Source organism: Sphaerodactylus townsendi, linkage group LG02 (genome assembly GCF_021028975.2).
Source record: "Sphaerodactylus townsendi isolate TG3544 linkage group LG02, MPM_Stown_v2.3, whole genome shotgun sequence".
NCBI classification, from domain to species: domain Eukaryota; kingdom Metazoa; phylum Chordata; class Lepidosauria; order Squamata; family Sphaerodactylidae; genus Sphaerodactylus; species Sphaerodactylus townsendi.
The window spans coordinates 46,783,497-46,803,986 of NC_059426.1; the positions used below are offsets into that span (position 1 = coordinate 46,783,497).

The 20,490-nt window shown below is 41.6% G+C and overlaps 1 protein-coding gene across 2 annotated transcripts in view; it reads right to left on the bottom strand.

The window, feature by feature from the left end:
- Positions 1-20,490, bottom strand: part of KYNU (kynureninase) — a 212,068-nt gene that overhangs the window by 66,338 nt on the left and 125,240 nt on the right. For both annotated transcript variants that reach the window (XM_048487143.1, XM_048487142.1), the window contains 4 exons: positions 13,664-13,725; positions 10,407-10,478; positions 3,947-4,021; positions 1,711-1,857 (listed from right to left, as the gene is read on the bottom strand). In XM_048487143.1, coding sequence (XP_048343100.1) covers positions 1,711-1,857; positions 3,947-4,021; positions 10,407-10,478; positions 13,664-13,725 — 356 coding nt within the window. The remainder of the gene's footprint in view (positions 1-1,710; positions 1,858-3,946; positions 4,022-10,406; positions 10,479-13,663; positions 13,726-20,490) is intronic.

Below are 20,490 nucleotides of genomic sequence, written 5' to 3' on the forward strand. Positions count from 1 at the left end.
CTAGTCACAGCTCTACGGAGCTCTCTCAGCCCCACCCACCTCACAGGGTGTTTGTTGTGGGGGAGGAGGAGGGAAAGGTGGTTGTAAGCCCTTTTGAGTCTCCTACAGAAGAGAAAGGGGGGTATAAATCCAACTCTTCTTCTTCTGTTCTAAGCAGTTGTCAGCATATATGTGGTTCAGAAAAAAAGTGGGCAGTTTCCAGACTGCACAGTTCTTGAAGTCTGTTTGCCTTTTTAATAGATGAAATGCTTCCAGTGCCTGAGATGGGTAACCTTGTACTATAAATCCTCTCCAGAGAACTACAAGAGTGATTTTAGCAGCATCAGCAAGCATGGATCCTGAGACGACATGATCACTTGGGTATTTCTTGAAAGCGTCAAGACAAAGTATTAGTTAGGTCTGTCAAGGTACATTCAACAGCACTTAAGAAGTGAGAAAGCAGTCAATTTAGTATTTTATACACTGATGTTAGAATTTAAAGGAGAGAATACGTTCATGGTACTTAGAATCAAAGAACTTGGAAGAAACCACAAGGGCCATCAAGTCCAATCCCCTGCCATGCAGGAACACACAGTCAAAGCACTCCTGACCTATGATCATCCAGCCTCTGTTTAAAAACTTCCAAATAAGGAGACTCCACCACTCTCCGAGGCAGCAAATTCCACTGTCAAACAGCCCTGAAAGTTCTTCCTAATGTTTAGGTAGAATCTCTTCCTGCACCTTGAATCCATTACTCCGTGTCCTAGTCTCTGAGGCAGCAGAAAACAAGTTTCCTCCCTCTTCAACATGATATCCCTTCAAATATTTAAACGTAGCTATCATGTCCCCTCTTAACCTTTGCTTCTCCAGGCAGAACATCCCTAGCTCCCTAAGTTTCTCTTCATGGGTCATGGATTCCAGACCTTTTACCATTTTGGTTGCCCTCTTCTGGACACGTTCCAGTTTGTCCATATCCTTCTAAAATTGTAGGGTCCAGAACTGAATACAGTAATCTAGATGAGGTCTGACTTGATGAGCTCATGCATAACATGGTAGTGAAGCCTCAAGATCTCCACCCTCCAATGGCACAGCAGGGCTAAAGGACTCAGGTTGTACTCTGTGCAATAATCTTTTGACTCACAACTCTTCTGTCATGCACTCCTTCCTTTTCTAGCATTCAAACAAAATGTACAGAGATATTTAACAAAGGCAGGGAAAATAAGGCCCATTTTCTTCTGTCAAACTGATGCCATTAATTCTGTTCTAATTCTTATTCTAGATAAGGGCATTTTAAATGTTTCATGTTTGCTGTTATCATGCCTTTGGATAATAGTACAGCCACAATGTTAAAGAAAGGATGCATTTCCAGGTGTGTCACAGTCTCATTCTCCAGCGGGTTTCGAACTATTACAGCACAACAGATGCCTCAATTTGGCCAGGCCCCTACTCTCTGTTTTGACAAGCTCACTGCTTCCCACTCACTACCCGCACAATATGTCATGCATTGACAGACCCTCCTAAAAAGAGACAATCAAACCTTATGAAGTGCTTTCAAGGAAGATATATATGGGAATCAAACTCTATTTTGATTTGTAACAGAATCATGCTGGTGGCATTTTCTCTCCATTCCTTTTCGCAGACATTAAAGTCAAAATGCAGGAGTTTTTGTGAAGATTGGAGGGGAAAACAATTATTTAAAAATTGTTCCAAGGAATATTGAAGCTATTATACCTTCTCTTGGCCAGCCTTGGTTATTCTGGGGATGTCAAACAGCTGTCCTGTGTAGTACTGCACACCACTGAACAGAATTACAGCAACAGAGTCTCCTTCCTTCTCAATTACAGCAAGGATATCTTCAATTCTCAAGGTCTCCTCCCCCTGAAATAAAGTAAAGCACATATTTTATATCAACCCTCACAATAATGAAACTGTCATTTCTTGTTTCATAATCTATTTTTTTATGATGTGCCGTGCTGACTAAACGAGTGATCAAAAGTGAATCCTTAACATGGCAGTAACCTACAAAAGTAGGAGCCCTGGCGTAACCTTTGAATGGTGAATAATCATTCGTAGCATAGCTTCAAGGTGGTAGAGTCTTTTTAAAAAGCTGTTCTGTTGGATTTTTTTACATGCTTTCCTTTGGTTTAAAGACCTCCTTAATGAGCTGTATTAAAAATAATTTCAATGCAAAGAGCATACACAGAGGCGGACAATCCTTGGTCTGCTGTGAGTCTCCCAAGAGAATTTTGTCACAGATTAGTACTGCTGATGACACCAATCCAAAATCCAATCTGTCAGTCTACAATTGAGCATTTGGAAGTGAAATATTAAGGTACCATTACTGTATGAATACATTAAGGTTTTCTGGACTGATTCACACATGAAGGACTCTCTCTCTCTCTCTCTCTCTCTCTCTCTCTCTCTCTCTCTCTCTCTCTCTCTCTGAAACTACATGGCACCTCCTCTTATCTACTATTGATTATTGTGCAGTCAACTGGTCAGCGGCAGACACCCTTGGTTAGACTACATTCCTTTTTGACTGTGACATACATAAGCCATTTTGGATGTATGGAGGAAACAATATGTGCATTATTAGATAAACAAACAAGAAAAATATGTAATTTGTTTTATTGGTATTTAATTCTACTATATTGGTGTTTTAATAAGTTAATATTGCAAACTTCCCCAAATATGTTTAAACAAAGACCTTACATTCTTTAAATAAATCCATTGGGATTATTATTATTTAAAGTAATTGATTTAGCAATGTATTAAACATCAGACTCATGTTTTGACTGTCTGTTTAAAAGATTTGTTAGTTAAGCCATGGTAGCATACTCTCTTACTTTTTCCTCCCAAATTTCTGTGTTTGGACATATTCTGGTTTTTTTAACTGGTTGCCACTGTTACCCTGGCTGCCATTAGCAAATACAACCATAGTTCTTTAAGTTTCTTTGAAAAATTCTCAGGAAAGATACCAGTACAGAAATCCTGTAGTCGCTGCTGACATTTTAACAAGACCCCCCCCCCCCCCGGCACTTCTGATCCTTTAAAAACATTACTGCCCCCACTCTTCCTTACCTCACCTTAGCAAAAGATCATGTAAAACATTCAACCACCAAGGGATCTATTAAGCTGTGAAAACTCAAAATGAAATTAGTTATGCCACTGCAAAGAGATGGGACAAGATTTGCTGATTTGAAAGTAGCTTCTATTATCTTAATGATCTCTGATTATCTGTCAAGGACTTCAGAGTAAATTCTTACTTCATTTTTTAAGAATAAAAAGATCACCAACAGTTCTACTGGAAAAAAGTCTTTATTGTCCTTTCTGCACAAGTTGTTTATGAAATGTTTTTCTGCCAAATGCTGCTCTCCCTCCTTTTAATCTACACATTTTTTCTCTGTTTGGTCCCAGAAACATTTTTGCTTCATTTTTCCTTCACTGTTTTCCAAAGCACTTTTACCGTGATTTTTTTCTAACCATTTCTGAGCCAGCTTCCACTTGAGATTATGCTGCAATTGTCTTTATTCCCCTATCTCATCAAATACCTGGCCTATATCCTCTCCCTCTCCCTCACCCAACCTCCCCTACAGCCATTTTCTCTTCCTTATTCATTCTCCATACTTGAAAGATTAAAAAAAAGATTTAATTTTTTTTGTTATATCCAATTAGTGATGTAATTCTAGGGCACAGACACAAGTCTGGTCAATTGTATCAGCTTTTTCACTTTCATTTCAAATCAGCAATGTAATGTTAAGGGGAAGACACATTTTGTTTCCATTTAAGAGTGAATAAAATTGACAAGCGAAGACAAGGGAGTTTTGGGAGAAGAGAAATAGTCTAACAACAATACATTGTATTGTATTTACCCAGGTGCACTAAATAATGAAAAAGTTGCAAAGATGCAAAGAAATGTAATGGCATCTATTTTTGATAATGATTGAAAAGGACTATCTTTACACACCTTTCGTGGTTCTATCATAAGCATGCTCCCCTCCACATTCAGACCATGAAGTTGGAGCTGAGACTCAACGGCATACTATAAAACAAAACATATTGTTTCAAATGAACAGATGGAAAAAACAAAAGAAACTGTAACCCTGCCCTTCATCCCCTGCCTTTTGAAATATTGGATTTTCATATTATTTCTTACACTATATGCTATAAAATGCCAGTTTCTATGTTTGTATGGGTGGATAGCAGAATGTCCAAGCTGAAATCAAGCCTAAGGCAAAACAGTCCGTTTGCAAAGATTAGATCTATGAGTTACTCCAGTGATACATTCTGGAAGTCTCATAACAAGGACATGTATCTTGATTATCCTACCCTGCCAGAGCACTCCGTTAACATAATGGAATCTGTAGAGCTCCTGGATACCATACCTTGCCATGGTTGCAGCTATGCAAATAGTATAGGAACATCCTGCCCTGAGATTGTAGTATCTCTTTGTATTTTCTCCCCAACAAAATGATCCCTTCCTGATAACAAACGCCTCAGCCAAATCTGGGCAGAGACTTTAGGAAGTACCTCTGCATAAACCATTTAAGGTTTCACTGATGTAATCAAAGACCATAGGGATCCTTGCCTTCTTCTGGAACTTCTCTGCAGATTTTAGGTAACATATAAGTCCCCTGCTTCCCCTCCTATTCTATCATCCAAAACCTATCTTTTCCTCCCTGTTTATAAACTTAGGAACTGTGTGTATGAGCCTTAACATCTCACTGTATGATTGCTTGCAGCCAAAACTTATATAAATATATTTAAAACTATAATTTGGTCTCTTTGGTCTCTATACTTTGGTCTCCATATGTTTCAAAAACCAATTCTGGTATAGCTGTCTAAAAGATCCCACCTAGCCTGCCTCTCGCACTGCCAAGCTGAGTTATTTTCCCCATTGCTACTTTGAGAAAAATATTCATACTGTTAAGCTAGGTAACGAAACCTTTCTTTTCACATCTATAGCTACAAGTATTAGAAGTTGTATATGTGCAGAAGCATGAGGATGTCAAGAGAAACAGTCAGTGCATAATTGTTCCCACACTGCCATATATGCAGTAGACAATAAATAAAGGAATCAATGTAGTCTGCTGTTTCAGATGATCAAGCAAATAACTGGCCTGTTCAAGTAGTCTGCCGGCAAATAGTCCAGCCTGAATGCTACATGGACAAATAACAATCAAATCCAAGATGAAAATTGTGGTTAGTTATCATGTGATGATATAATATTAATGAAATAGGGTTGTAAAATGGATGTAAGGGAAAGTGTGAATTAGGGGGATTATGAGAATAATAATTTGTTAAAAAATTACAGAAAAGGTGAACAATCACCATCACCACCATTAATGTATTAATTAATTTCAGAGGTCAAATCATCCCTCCAGCAGACCTTAAATTTTGTGGAATAGGTGCCCTACTTATTATGCAGCACATTTTTATCATTCAAGACATTCAAGGCAGTGTGCATCATTCTACCTTCCTCCATTTTATCTCCAAATAACCCTATGAGATGGTAGAAAAGAGCAAGAGTCCAGTAACACCTTAAAGACTAACAAAACTTCTGGCAGGATATGAGGTTTTGTGATGCACAGTTCACTTCTTCAGATACAGCCAGAATGTGACTCCATCTGTACTTAAGTAGAGAAGAATGAATTCAGATATCCAATGGCAATAGCATGTAAACGTCGGCAATAGCATGTAAACGTCAATAGCAGGTCAATGACAATAGCAGGCATGATTGGATCAGATGTGATTTATGGGTGTGTGTAGAAGGCATGGAGAAATCACATCAGCATTGGTAATGAGATAAGAATCCTAATCTCTATCCAGTTCAGGAGAATGTATCATCTTGAGCTTCACTATCAGTTGTAATTCAACAGTCTATGGCCCTTTCCGCACGGGCCTTTTACAGCGCCCTGGGGACGGCAAAAACGCTGTCTCGGGGGAGCTGTTCACATGGGGGGTGCAGCTGCTTCACTGCCACGCCGCCCTCGCTCCTCCCCAGCGGTGCAAAGTTTCCATTTTCCCACCTTGCTCCCCGAGCGAGGTTTTTGGAAAACGGCGGCTTCCAGCCGCTTCTGTGTGAATGGCAGTGGCTGGAAGGCGCCATCCCTCCCCCCTTGCCCAATCGACTTACCGTCCCTGCGGCTGTCCGGCGCGTCGCCGAGGCCTGGGGACACGCCCCCATGCCCTGCGACTCTGGAGCAGTTGTGCAGGGCAGGGGGCATGTCTCCTGGCCTCGGTGACGTGCCAGATGGTCGCAGGGACGGTAAGTTGATCGGGCGACGGCGCAGCACAGTGCCGTCTTCCCGGTCGTTACCAGGACCATTTGCACGGTTGGGTTGGGTACACCAACCCGACCCCCAGCATAGCCATGCAGAAGCGGCCTATGAGATGGTTTAAGCTGAAAGACAGATAGAATGCCTGAAGTCATCCAGTGAACTTCATAAAATAGTGGGGGTATGAATCTCAGTTAGGGTTGTATCTAGTCCACACAAACAAGGATATTCATACTGCTGTCCCACTTTTAAGGCCTGGATGATGAAGTAGGAGAAAACATGACCTGCAAAGAGGAAACCTAAAGATGAATACAAGAGGATGGAGACCTCCTGGTGAATCTATCTTTGCAGCTATGATGGACTGTATAGTAAAAAAGAAGAATAAAATTGCAAGCCAGTGAGTGTAACAAGGTGCTATCACAACAGAGTGAGGAAAAACTTCCTAGAAATGGAAAAGCACTCTGACTGGGTAAGCTAACCTGTGCTCTGATTAGTGGAGCAACCATCTAACTCGAAGAGTGGGATATATCTGTCTGAGAGGGAAAGTTCTGCGGGTGGTGGGGGCAGGGGTGAGGGTAGGGGTGGGAGTGGGCAGGTAGTTTTAATTTGGATTCCTAAGAGTTAACATCAAGTCTCTTAACTATGTGTGTTAAGCATTTACTCTGAGGAAATTTCAGTCAGGGAGTGGATCTGACTTGAAATATACTGAATGTCAACATATGCTGGGAGAAGATAATACATAGACAGAAGATAGTAGTGAGACTTTCCGCAAGTGACCATAAATAAAAGGGAAAGACATATATCTTCTAGGTGTAGAAGAAACAATTCTAAGCCACACATGTGGATTCCCAGTCTGGTATGTAAGTGTTCTGCTTAAAGTTACCACAAGAGGGAGATTTATAGGATCTATTCTATACTCTTTCTCACCTAAAGATGACAGGAGATATGTGAATTAATCCACCATCTCCTGGACATTCTTTGTTCTAGAATGCTCCACTTGGGTCCCAGTGCCTTGGGAACTGAATTAAGTAAGCACTAGGACCCAAGAGGAGCATTCTAGAACCAGAGTCTGCAACCTGCGGCTCTCCAGATGTTCATGGACTACGATTGTAGTCCATGAACATCTGAAGAGCCGCAGGTTGCAGACCTCTGTTCTAGTACAAAGAAGTTCTAGGAAATGGTGGATTAATTCACAAATCCCTGTCATCAGCATAACAGCCAACAGTATAACAGTGGCAAGGCTGTATACATATTGTGTGGAAGGGTATCAGTCCATTCGAACTCCAAGTCATTGTGAATCCATTAGCCAGTAATATCTAACGTATCATCATAAACTAAAGAACCTCTCACAACATCTATGCAACTGAAGAAGCTTATAAATCTTGACTAAGAATTGTGCCTGTGATAAATACTAAAATTTGTTTATAGTTATCTCTTGCCTGATTTACATCCATTTGAAATATCTCCTGATCCGATCTAGTTTGTTCAATAAATTTTACTTTTGTGGGTTGAACTTGTGTCAGTTCTCTGGTGCCTGGACAAAAGGGATTTGCTATAGATTTACCTTTCTGGAGTTCTTAAGGCTTGTGAGATAAGCTTTAAACATCTCACATGCTAACATCTAAGCACCTCATTCATGGGAAAGGGCAGGGAAACCTGACCAGCATAGTAAGGAAGCTGCCTGAGCCTGCCACAAATAGTTAGGAAGACAGAGGGTTGGCCACAGAAGCTAAGCCCAATGAAAACAACAAAGACGAATCTGAAAGTCTTAAGGACTGCCAACTCCCATATGATCTTCCCCATCCACTCCAGTCATCTTCACAGGCCCGGCTTTGGGTTCTTTGTCATTTGAGGCTAGACAAGTGGAAACCTGAAAAGGGACCTTCTCGGTTGTTGCACCAGAACTTGGAACTCCCTCCCCAGGGGCAATGCATTTGTCTCCCTTGATTGTTGTCTTCCACCAACAAGTGAAGTCTCTTGTTCTGTTTGGCATACACCTAATAGCTGTTACTGACTCCTCCCTAGTTTTTGCTGCTTTGTCCGCTTATATATTTTATTGAACTATTGTGTGTGTGTGTGTGTGTGTGTGTATATATGTGTGTGTGTGTGCGCACACACATACATACATACATACATACATACATACATACATACATACATACATACATACAGCTCCCAATGGGGAGCTGCTTATGTCTGGGGGTCGCCGCATCGGCTCGCCCCGGACTCGACGGTGCGGGGGGCGGGGCCAGCCTCGGGCCGACAGCTGCAGCTGGCGGCGAGGCCGCGGCCGAGGCCAGAGGCAGGCCCGCCCCCGAGGAAGATCAAGCTTATATCATTCCCTCTCCCATTTTAGTCAAAACAACCCTGTAAAGTAGGTAGGCTGAGAGTATGTGACTGGCTCAAGCTTCCATGGCACAGTGGGGATTGGAACCTGGGTTTCTCAAATCCTAGGCAGATTCTGCATGGGCCCCAGGAGCAGTGGGGCGCTGGTGTACATGACACCAGTGCCTGCCTGGGGCCACTTGTGTGCTGGCGGCTCCTCTGCTTGAGATGCTCCACTTTTGTTTTTAAAACTTACCCCTTCTTCCTGCGTTGCTGCGTTGCTCCCGAGGCCCTGGCAATGTTCTGGTGGCTGGAGGGCAGGAGCCATGTCCCCTCAGCCCCATGGAGCGACGCAGGAAGAGGAGGTAAGTTTTAAAAACAAAAGCGGAAGGCCGAAAAACGGCACTTTCCACCTGGTGCTGTTCACTCGGCACCGGGTGGAAGCTGCAGTTTTCTAAAAGACTCAAGTCAGCAAAACACCATTTGGGAAGAGACAGAGCACTGCTGCCTCCCTTTAGAGGCTGCAGCCATGGGAAGTGACACCAAGCTGGCTGTAATTTATTTCAAAAACGTTTAATGTTGAAATGTTTTACTGTTTCATGTTTGTCATTTTGGAAACCCTCTTTGGGCAGAAAGGTGGCACAGGAATGTTTTAAATAAATAAATATAAATAAATAAATAAAATTGACAAAGCCTTTGCTTGAGAGCATAATTATGTGGACAAGTAGCTCATGCAAGTCCTTCCCATGGTGTAGGCATTCTCCACCCAGCAAATTGCGACAGATGTGAAAGTCCCAGGCAATCAGCCCTGCTGCCGTGGTTGTATCATGAACACAATCTCTAGCACCATGGGACTGCATCAGAGAAAAGAAGCCCCAACAGGACTGTGTATGAAAAGCGCTTAATTAGTTTTAAGTTCCTGTGTGAATTTCTCCTTGCAAACTGAACACAGGATTGTATGGGGACAGAGGGGTGATTTCATCTCAATGTCACTGTCACTGGTGCTAGTGCAATTACCCAGCACTCCAAAGCACAATGGTCCACTAATTAGGGAATAACATATTCTGAGCAATGTGTAACACATATTGGTGCCTAAGTGATGAGAGTATATAAAAATGCTCTCACAGCAGCAGCACTTCCATGGAGGAAATTATTTGTATCCCACATAATATACAAAGAAAGAACTGTGTATTTGTTGCAATGTCAACAATGCCCTCTGGAAAGACTCCAATCTGCTTCCGATGTGAGTTGCATTCAGAGTGACTTTTACACTGCCTGGGTGATCAAATTCCTCATCAATTTCTGAGTGTTTACTGAATTTGATAAAGTAGCACTGAGTCACAAATCTGAAGATTAATTTGCTGGAAATCTGTGATGCATGGACTATTGGCTCATTTTAGAGCACACAAATGATGTTTGAATTAGTAATCTAGAGCACCATGGACAAGCATTTCCTTATCTATCTGGGGGATATAAAACTGTTAATGTTGTGAGCTTTATATTGATTTGGCTTCATAAAGTAAAACAGCAACAAGAATTAATAAAACATTTACAACCTGTTGTTGATTTAGGCCAACTGCTTGCTCAATGTCTTTAAAAGGACTAATAAATCAATGGGGGCATTCAATCTTTTCCTTGTGCAATGTTTTTATTTGAACAAAAAGAATAAAGGCACGTTCAGTAAAATACACCCAGCTCAAAAGTGCATAACAGTATACCATTATTTGGACAGGATTAGATCATAAACAGTCAAATGAGATTACTGGAATTATTTTGAAACACACAATTACTTAACACAAATATGGTGTAATATTAATTTCTCACATGGTCTGAGGGAAAAGCTTTGGCTTCCATCAGGATTTTAAAGCGATTTGTGGTAGGCTTAAAGAAAGATAGCTATAAAAAATAAAATAGTGGGTTAAAGTTTGTATCTAAATGGAACTTTTATCAGTACATTCAAAACATAACAATCCACACTTATCTCATTGTTCCCAAATCTGAGGTGATAAAGGGACTGACTGGGCACAAATCCCCCCCCCCCCGCCACATTCTTATATATTTTATTAATGTAATATTTTAAAAATACTACATATAGCAACATATAAAAGAATAAACCTTCATGGATAAAAATGACAAAAGGTTACACACACACACACACACACACACACACACACACACACACACACACAGTCACATATAAAAGAATCTTTACTTTTACCATATTCTAAATTATATTAAGCCATTCTTATCTATCATTATTCAAGTTAAGATTAGATGAAAGGTCAAAATAGATGAAATACCTGCTACACATTAATTATATTAACTACAAGTCAAACAGTTGCCCTTCTTACTTCTCAAAAACATCTACAGATAATAGTATACTAGATCTATTTTTGAACATTAGTACTGTGTTTTAGTTGCCTTTCTTATTTCTCTAAAACATTATTTATTCATATCAATGAAAGAAATATAATTTCCATTTTTCATGAAACTCCTGTTTTGGACATCTGTTTACAAGACTAGCAAGCTTTGCCATTGTAGCGTATTCTCTCATCTTCCCTGCCCACATTTCTCGGTCAGGGCTGCTTTCCATCTGTCTGCCAGTATCACTCTGGCTGCAGTTAATAAATATAAGAACAGTTCTTGCAGTTTTCCTGGTAAATTCTTTGGTGGAACTCCCAATAGTATAGTCTTTGCTTTCCCTTGGAACTTGATTTTCACTTTTTTTGGATTTCTGAATGTATTTCTTTATACAGCATATAAAGTTTTCAGTTATGTTTTGGAAAGAAAAATAAGAGCTCTGCCTTTAAGATTTGTGGATAGTAAATTGAGAAAACATTGTGCACACAAAAGGCAATATTCTGATTTTTTTATTACAAGACTATGACACCAAAGATCTCTGCCAGTGCCTGCTACTGGATACTTTAGTAGTCTCTCTCTCTCTCTCTCTCTCTCTCTCTCTGGCCTCTTTCACACAGGCCAAAAATGCTGGTGGAGGGCGGGTAAAAACACCGGCTCCAGGGAGAACTTTGAATTGCTGACGTCGTGCTTTCTCCCCCGCAACCAGGACCACAACAGTGCTTCCTTGACTCACTAAATGAGCGAGTCTTTTAGGCAACACCATTGTGCAACCGGTGCCGATCCAACCGCACTGGGCTGGAGGCATTACTTTTAGGCACCTCCCTGTTTTCTGTTAAACTTAATGTCCCTTCCCTGTGTGGCTCCGGAGGAAGGGAGGGACATGCCTCCTGCCCTCCAACCCTCAGGTGTTGCCATAGCCACAGGGAAATGTCCTTCCCTTCCTCCAGAGCCAAGCAGGGAAGGGACAGTAAGTTTAACAGAGAGAATCTGTGGGCGGCTGCAACTCCTGAGCCGCTTGCACGCTCCCGTGCAAGCTACCCCAGGGCTCCACTGGTGTCCTAAACACCGATGTGCTGCCGCTCCAGAGGCCCATGTGGAATGGGCCTGTGTGTGTGTGTGTAACAATTGCTCTTTAGGGGAACACAATGATATCAGGGAAGATATTTGGGAAGTCAAGAGCTGAAATGGTGAGGCTTAACATTTTGATAGCAAATTGATACCTTAACGTTGATAGCTTAACATTTTGAAATTGGCCACTGATTTTCCTGCTCTGTTTACCTAACCTGACCGACTTTGGGTGTTGAAAAATTTGGGATGTGATCCCTGAGTATCCCTTCTATCCATTTGAATTTGTTATCCCTGCTTTATTACATTCACTCCTAAGAACCCTTTCCTAGGAGTAAGTCCCACTAAACAGATGAGTAGACCTGCTTAGAATTGTTGTCTATATTCTCATAGATTCAGGACTACCAAAAGCAAGTAGCAATTCACACAATGGATATATTGTGGAATTCACTGCCACAAAATGTAGTGATGACCAAAAGCATAACGTCTTCTTAAACAACTGTGTGAAATATCATTAGCAAATATTTGTTATTGTAGCTAAATGGATCTTGCTAAATGTTTAGAGGCATTTCTGAATACCAGAATGGCAAAATGACCAAAAGGCCACACCCTATTTGTGAACATCTGCCATTGCAATCTTACTGAATTTTTGATTTATTTTGATTTATTTTATTTGACATCTGTACCTCCCTTTTTTAGTACACACAGAGCTCAGGGTGACTAACAACAATATAAAAAATAGCTTATCAATATTAAAGAAATAACATAAATACCGTATATACCGGCGTATAAGACGACTGGGGGTATAAGACGACCCCCCCACTTTTCCAGTTAAAATATAGAGTACCACCTGCTCAGTACCACCCACTCAGTACCTGGCATATAAGACGACCCCAGACTTTACAGATGATTTCCCAGGGTTCAAAAGTAGTCTTATACGCCAGTATATACAGTACATACATTTCGAAATAAATCTACATTTTAAAATCCAGCCAGTTCAAAAAGTGTCTAGATAGTACAATCACTCTATGATGACATACAAATAGCTTGATTATTCTAAAGGAGGGTCTTAGTGTCAATACAAGCGAGATCAGACCCAGACAGAATAAAAAGTGTGGTGACTGCACAACACAAGCCAGGGAATAGTATAGTAGGACTTCTGCCTAAATCTATGGATTTAGGGCCAAACTAGATGTTACAATGGCCATGGATTTGACCCAGGGCTGCCACCATTTTAAGGAAATGTTTGACCATTTTAAAATGCCACAACAGCCTGATCCCTAAGTGGGCGGGGTTGGACCAGATGATTGTGTCTCCCCTGCCAATTTTCAATTACCAAAACAGCTCCCCTTTGGCTGTTTTGGTACTTGAAAAGGGATGTGGGAATGAGCAAGATTGTTTGGTCCCACTGTACCATAGGGTTGACCAGAACTGAGTCCATGTTGCATTTTAAATGGTCAAATTCTTTTCTAAATTGGATGTGGAAACCACAGACCAGTCTGCTGGCTGCTGAAATATCTAGTTTGGCCATCAGACTTAGACAACTCTGCATAGGATTGTACCTTAAAGGAGTGTGAGTGAGTGATAAAAACAGAATTCTGGATTAGGCAGACTTTGGTCTGCAGTCAGGCAATTCTTATGCTCTCATTACTTACCAGTAGGAGATGTAAATTAACTGTCAGGCCATTCATTAAAGCTACTTCTTCTTTATGAGCCCCTGAAAAGCAATAACACAGATGTCTTTTTGGTTGGTTTGTCCTGTGCAAGATCTGTTCCAATGATGTGCAAACCCAAAGCTGTGGCTCTCAGTCAATGTCTCCCTAATGAATGGAAGGTAAATATTTGTTTGATGTGTCACCACAGAGAAATAAAAAAAGTTCTTATGTCTGGCTCAGTGTGGGACACTTTGACAGGAAAATATTTATTTTTACAGGTCTTTTGTGTCACATAAAGCAGATAATGAAGTTGCAGAAATTCCTTCCTTGCACTCTACCTGTTGATTTGTTATTATCATTAACACCTGAGACAAAATCAGCAATGGTGAGCTTTTGCCATTAAATGTATCTCCCCTGCGAAGACCAAATTGTATTAGGGCTAATCATTTAGTTTTAAGTGGTCACAGAAGTGGTGTCAAGCTAAAATGCATTCTTAATAAAAACTAAGAGACTTTGCTGGACTATTATTCAGACCATCATGATGCGCTGGTTTGTAAGAGAAAATGTAAGAAGCAGCTGAATTATCAAATTTAGATATGAATATTGTGCTTGGGGTGACAAATGAAATGTAATTTGTCCTGACAAATGGATTTTTCAATACAATAATACAGTACTCTCCATTATAAATACTTCATATATTTTACTTGGTTTTGACATTTATGCCTCACTTTTCTCCCCAACAGTAATCCAAAGTGGCATACAAAATGTCTGAGTATAATTTAATCCAACAAAACACTATTTAAACAAACAGGAAAAAAGAATATGCAAAAATAGCCTTTTTTAAAAAAGGAAGAGATCTGTTATGTTCTCAAGATATTTCTTAAGAAACACATTCTAGAGGGTAGCCATTTTAGTCAATTCCTAAGGAATGAAAAGAGACTGAAAAATTAGAAACGGAAGAGGGGGTTCATCAACATTTGGGCCTTGATGAAGTAACAACAGAGAACCAGCACTTGCATGAATTACAAAAAAAGTTGGACTCTAATATGTTCAATGAAAAAACATAGAGAAAGAAAACAAAGCTGAGGATTAAGTTCACCTCAGCCATTCTTATGTAGTGGTTAAGAGTAGTAGAATCTAATCTGGAAAACTGGGTCTGATTCCTTGCTCCTCCATAGTCTAATCTGGAAAACCAGATTTGATTCCCCACTTCTCCATGTGAAGCCTACTGGGTGACATTGGGATAGTTCATTTCTCTCTCAAAACTCTTCAGCTCCACTTACCTCACAAGATGTGTATTGTGGGGCAGGGGGAGGGAAGAGGCAGTTGTAAGCTGCAGTGAGACTCTTTATGTTAATGAAAAAGTGGGGTATAAAAACTCTTCTTAATTGCCCTGACCTGGATAGCTCAGGCTATCCTGATCTCATCAGATCTCAGAAGCCTAAGCAGATAGGTCTTGGTTAGTGTTTGAATGGAACAGAACCAAAAGAATTTGCAGGGCTGCTATGCAGGGGCAGGCAATGGCAAACTACCTCTGGCCGTTTCTGCATGGCCACGCTGGGGGTTGGGTTGGCGTACATGACGTTTGCATGAACGGTCCCAGTTGAGGTGGGGAAGACGGCGCAGCCTCTGCGCAGGCTGCGCCATCCCCCAAATGCCTTACCATGTCCACCGGCCTCCGGCGCATCGCACAGGCCAGGGGACATGCCCCCCCTCCCCTGTGCGACAGCTCAGAAGTTGCAGGGCAGGGGGGTGTTCCCTGGCCTGTGCGATGCGCCGGAGGGAAATAGTGCCTTCCAGCTGCTGCCATTCGCACGGCAGCGGTTGGAAGCTGCTGTTGGGAAACAGCGGCTTCGCGCCGCTGGGGGGGGAGCGAGGGCGGCACGGCTGCGATGCAGCTGCGCCCCCCATGCAAACAGCTCCCTAGGGACGGCGTTTTTGCCGTCCCTAGAGTGCTGTTATTGGCCCGTGCGGAAAGGGCCTCCGAGTGTCTCTTGCCTTGAAAACTCCATGAGGCTGTTGTAAGTCAGCTGCAACTTGACAGCAAAAAACAAAAAAAATTGAATTTAAAAAAGTTGAATTAATTCCAAAGGAAGGAAGTGAAAAAAGAAGCAGCATTTATGGAGGTGAAGAAAAGGAAAACCAAATAACATTTTTTAAAGCAAGAAAACAATGTAAGCAAAGAATTTGGGTACTAATTCGGCTTCCTTTTTCACATGAGGTTGTTCAAAGCTCACACAAATTTAGGAAATTGTGGTGTAAGATATTGGTGCGGTATCATGACATTTCCCACTGATTGGATAGCAGAACCAGCAGTTGTTATGGCAACTGCTTGAAATCCAATTGGATAGGAGCATCAAGAGGATTGATGAACCAATACAAATACTGTATATACTCAAGTGTAAGCTGACTTTTTCAGCACATTTTTATGCTGAAAAAACCCCCCTCGGCTTATACTCGAGTATATACGGTAATTCCAAGATGGCGGCCAGAGCTGAGGCTGCTGTGGGAATCTGGTGAGCATGTTGCTGCTTTTTTTCTAACTTGTAAGAACAAGCTGTAAGGACAGCCTGCATAGCATTACAACTAGGTTATTGGTGCATTGCATTCTAGATTAATACAATTCTTCATACAGCGTTTACTGCCAAATACTGATGTTACTGAAGACAAAGACTTTCTTTGGAGCAAAGTTTAGGCTGGCAGGCTATGAATCCCAGAATTATTCTACATTTGGAGGAAAACAGTAGTTCGTTTGTGTTCCTAGAGTGCTGGAAAGCTGCTCACCCCAATGCAAACTCTGTTAAGCAACTCTATCTCATCTTGCTCCCAAATCTTCTGTTTTTAACTACTACTAAGTTTGAAGACATATTCAAGTCAATAAGTTTCCCAGTTTTTTGTGGTAAAATTAGGTGCCCAGGTTTATATTTGGGTCGGCATGCTTGAGTATAAATGGTATCTGGTCCTTCAGATGATGCTGTCTCCACTTCACTCATCTTATCAATTTAATAGTGAATATGTGACCAACTGGATAATTCCACAAGCCTACAAGTACAAAATCCAAGCCACATATAACAGATGAAGGAAGATTGTCTTCTTTTTGGTGGGATTTCTAGTCTACTATTTTGTTTCTTTTCCCTTTTCTCAATCAGAACAGAAGCACTCATTCACATAAGAGAGGAAGATATATAGACTTCAAAGAACTAAGTAAAAAAAAGTCAATATATAAAATGAAAAAAACTGGAAAAGGTTGAATGGATAAGCTAGTATTTCAGAGAAATTGGTAGCTTTTATGTGTTTATACCACTGTCTACCACAGAAGAATTCCTAAACTGGATAGTAGATATCTGCTAAGTTAATATCTTGGGACTGAAGATGGCATGCACAAGGTTCTCAGGTCATTTACCCAGACAGAATTCACCTCAGCAAGATGAGTAGAAATGGCAGAAATTAATGGCTCGGAGATCAACAGAGGTCTCATTATTGTGGCTCAGAGGTCAACAGAGGGCTGGGGCTGCAAGTCCATTACCACGTATATGTCATTTCAGAAATAAAATAAACATTTTTGTACCATGACTCATGAAACAATATGTTTAGAGTGAGATAAGTGAGGGGTTCCCTATTACCAGAATGCACATGTATATATTTTCATTTGTTTTAGTTCTGCCTATTTTCTTTGGCAACTTTCTAATTTTATGTCTTTTACTTCATTTCAGACCATTTTTACATCATACACGATGTTCATGACATTTATACTCAACAAAGCCAAAAAACAGGTGCCACTTTTAGTAGCAATATTTCTATCAAGTTTCATTGGTACGGTCAGGAAAAATACAGCAGCAGTTTTGTCTTGAGTATAGGAAAACCAAAATAAATTGAAACTTCTGAATTAAACCACGACATTCAGTTACATGCCTACTTTGACCTGAGCACAAACAAATGAGACTCAGGTTGTGGTCCCAACCATACTTTGGGAGGGCAGAGAGAAAACTCAGCATCCTCGGTAGCAATAAAACGCAGCCCTGGACTTACCTGGGGTTGCCGTTACAGCAGGAGATGGGGTGAAGCAAGACCCAGATCCTGAGCAATGGGGCCCCTGTCACATGATGAAAAAGGGGTGGGTGCACCTATTTAAGGTAAAGCATGGTGGGTCCTGGCCTCTTTTGAGGCAGCAGAGCAAGCAGGCCCACCTTCCCTTCCCCTTGGTTAAACAGGTTTAGTTGGGTTCATAATGTTTGTTAAATTGCTTTTTCGTTGCAGCCTTGGTGGGTATGGGTATAGGAGCACATCTTTTCTGGGGAGGCTGAGCTTGCGCATCAGACCTCCCCATGATTGGCAGCCTTAATAAGAGGTCTGGGGATGGGGTGGGCTTGATAACACAAGCTGTGGAGGCTCTGCTAGGGAGCCTGCTACCGCTAGCAAGAAGAAGTGTCACATAATGGGCATGTGCTCAGGTGGCAACTAGTAACTTTCTGTCCCAATTCCCTAATAGGGATTGGGGACAGTGCTGGGTTCAGCAGGCTTGCTGCCTGGTGGCTAGGATATGCCCCTTATGCTCGCCCAGCTTCCTATGTTGTGTTTAATAAAGAGGGCTGCGGCAAAGTTTATTCCAAAGATAATTGTGTTGATGTTATTGGGGCAAGTGGGACTCCGCAAATCAGCACACAAAAAAGGAATCAAAAACCTAAAAATAGGGTTTCAAAATGTGTACACAGAAGTGAGAGGATACTGATTCCACACTTCACCTACAATAACTTGAGAGCCAAGGGAAGAATCTTATTTTCTCAGTGACAAAGTGTTGTAACTAATGTTTGGACAGTATGATGTCTCCTTGAAGTAAAATATCTGAAACACATGAGGGAAAGAAAAGGTAACAACAACATATTCCTGGTACAAAATTTATTTCTGCCAAACAAAAATGATGGTGGAAATGCTTTGGTGAGGTGTATTTGCACACTAATTAGTGGAATAACAGAGCTTTGAGGCAGCTATTCTCTCCAGCAGGTAACTGACTTGATGATGCCTATTTAGTGCATCTTTTACCCATTCTTCCACCAAAGAGCCCAGGGCAACATATGATTCTCCCTCCTAAATTTTATAATCACAACTCAATAAGGTATCTCAGGCAGAGAATGAGTGAATGGCCCCAACCTTGCCCAGTGAAAGTCATAGCACAAAGGGGATTGAATGCAAATTTTTCAAATCTGACTTGAACACTAAGCACTATGTGTTATCTGTGTTGTCGTTCCTACCCCATTACATAAAACTTAGCACACATGCCCGGGAAATGCAGGACAGCTGCATACTTAAACATCTTGTCTGACCCTAAGTTGAGGTGGCTATTTACCAGAGCGAGAACCAACACGTTTCCACTAATCTTTTCCCCAGAGAGATTCACGGTACCTTCACAGCAAAAGCGTACCTGTGAATTCTGTCAAACCTCTGAGGACTCATTGGAGCACATTTTATTAGTCTGTCCAAAATTTAACGATTTTAGACCAAACCTGTTTTTAGGGGATCCCTTACTGGTCCACCCAAGCCTTTTTAATCTTAAATTGAACTATCTCCTGAATCCTAAGCAACTGGACATAGTGGCCAAATTCTTGCTCACAATTATGCAATAATTACTTGGGTTCCTCTTTCTCTCTGAAGTATGCACTTTGTGAAACAGGAGTACCTGTTTTATCTTGTTAAACTATATTTGGATTACTTAGTTCTGATACGTTTTAATGCCTAATAAAGGTCTTTGAACTTTGAAAACTTAGCACACTTTATCATGTCCTTATTGCAAACACAGTATTATAACTGCACATATTTCACATCAACTGGTAATCTATCTATCTATCTATCTATCTATCTATCTATCTATCTATCTATCTATCTATCTATCTATCTATCTATCTATCTATCTATCTATCTATCTATCTATCTATCTATCTATCTATCTATCTATATTTATATAAATGGAACCATGCATTTGTTGCTTTGAGAATAACCCCGCACCTGCTGGCTGGCAAACGCTTCTGAAAATTTCTTCACACAGACACTTACCTCATTCCCTCCCGACTGTGTTCTTACGTGAACTCCCCGGGCTGGCTCGGAAACAAATTACACACTGGAGCCAGTGGTAAAACATCTTTTTCCTGGCACACCACTCAGGCCGCCCATGCAGGCTGCTCTGTGTGTAACTTGGCTCAATCCCTTATAGAAATGTTCCCAAAGTGCCCTTAGGAATGTTCCTGCCTCAGGATGGCCTTGGATATGAGAATGTGGAAAACAGTACATGAGGGGCAATAGAATCTTGAGTGGACCCAGAACACACATACCACCACGCTAAGTCGCAGGTGAGACATCAGGTGGGGTTCCCCCACTCACATGTAGGTACCTTTCACTCTCTGTGCCTCACCCACTGCTACCACACAACACACCTACTCTCATACACATTCAGTGGAGGGAGAGGGAAGGGATGGAGGGGGAGGAATGCAAGGGAAGAGAACTGAGGAAGGGGACAGAGAGTGAGGGGTGGCATGCAAAGGAGGGGAGGGAGCGGGCCCAGCATCTGGATATGACCCACGCACCCTAGCAGAGGGAGATGGAAGGGCGGGAGGGGGAGGGGTGGCATGCAAGGGAAGAGAGGGTGGGAGAGGGAAGGGACGGAGGGGGAGGCATGCAAGGAAACAGAAGTTAGGGAGGGGAGAGAGTGAGGGGTGGCATGCAAGGGAGGAGAGGGAGGGGTCACAGCATCTGGATATGACCCACCCACTCTAGCAAAGGGAAAGGGGAGGTAGGTAGGGGGAGGGGTGCCATGCAAGGGAAGAGAAGTGAGGGAG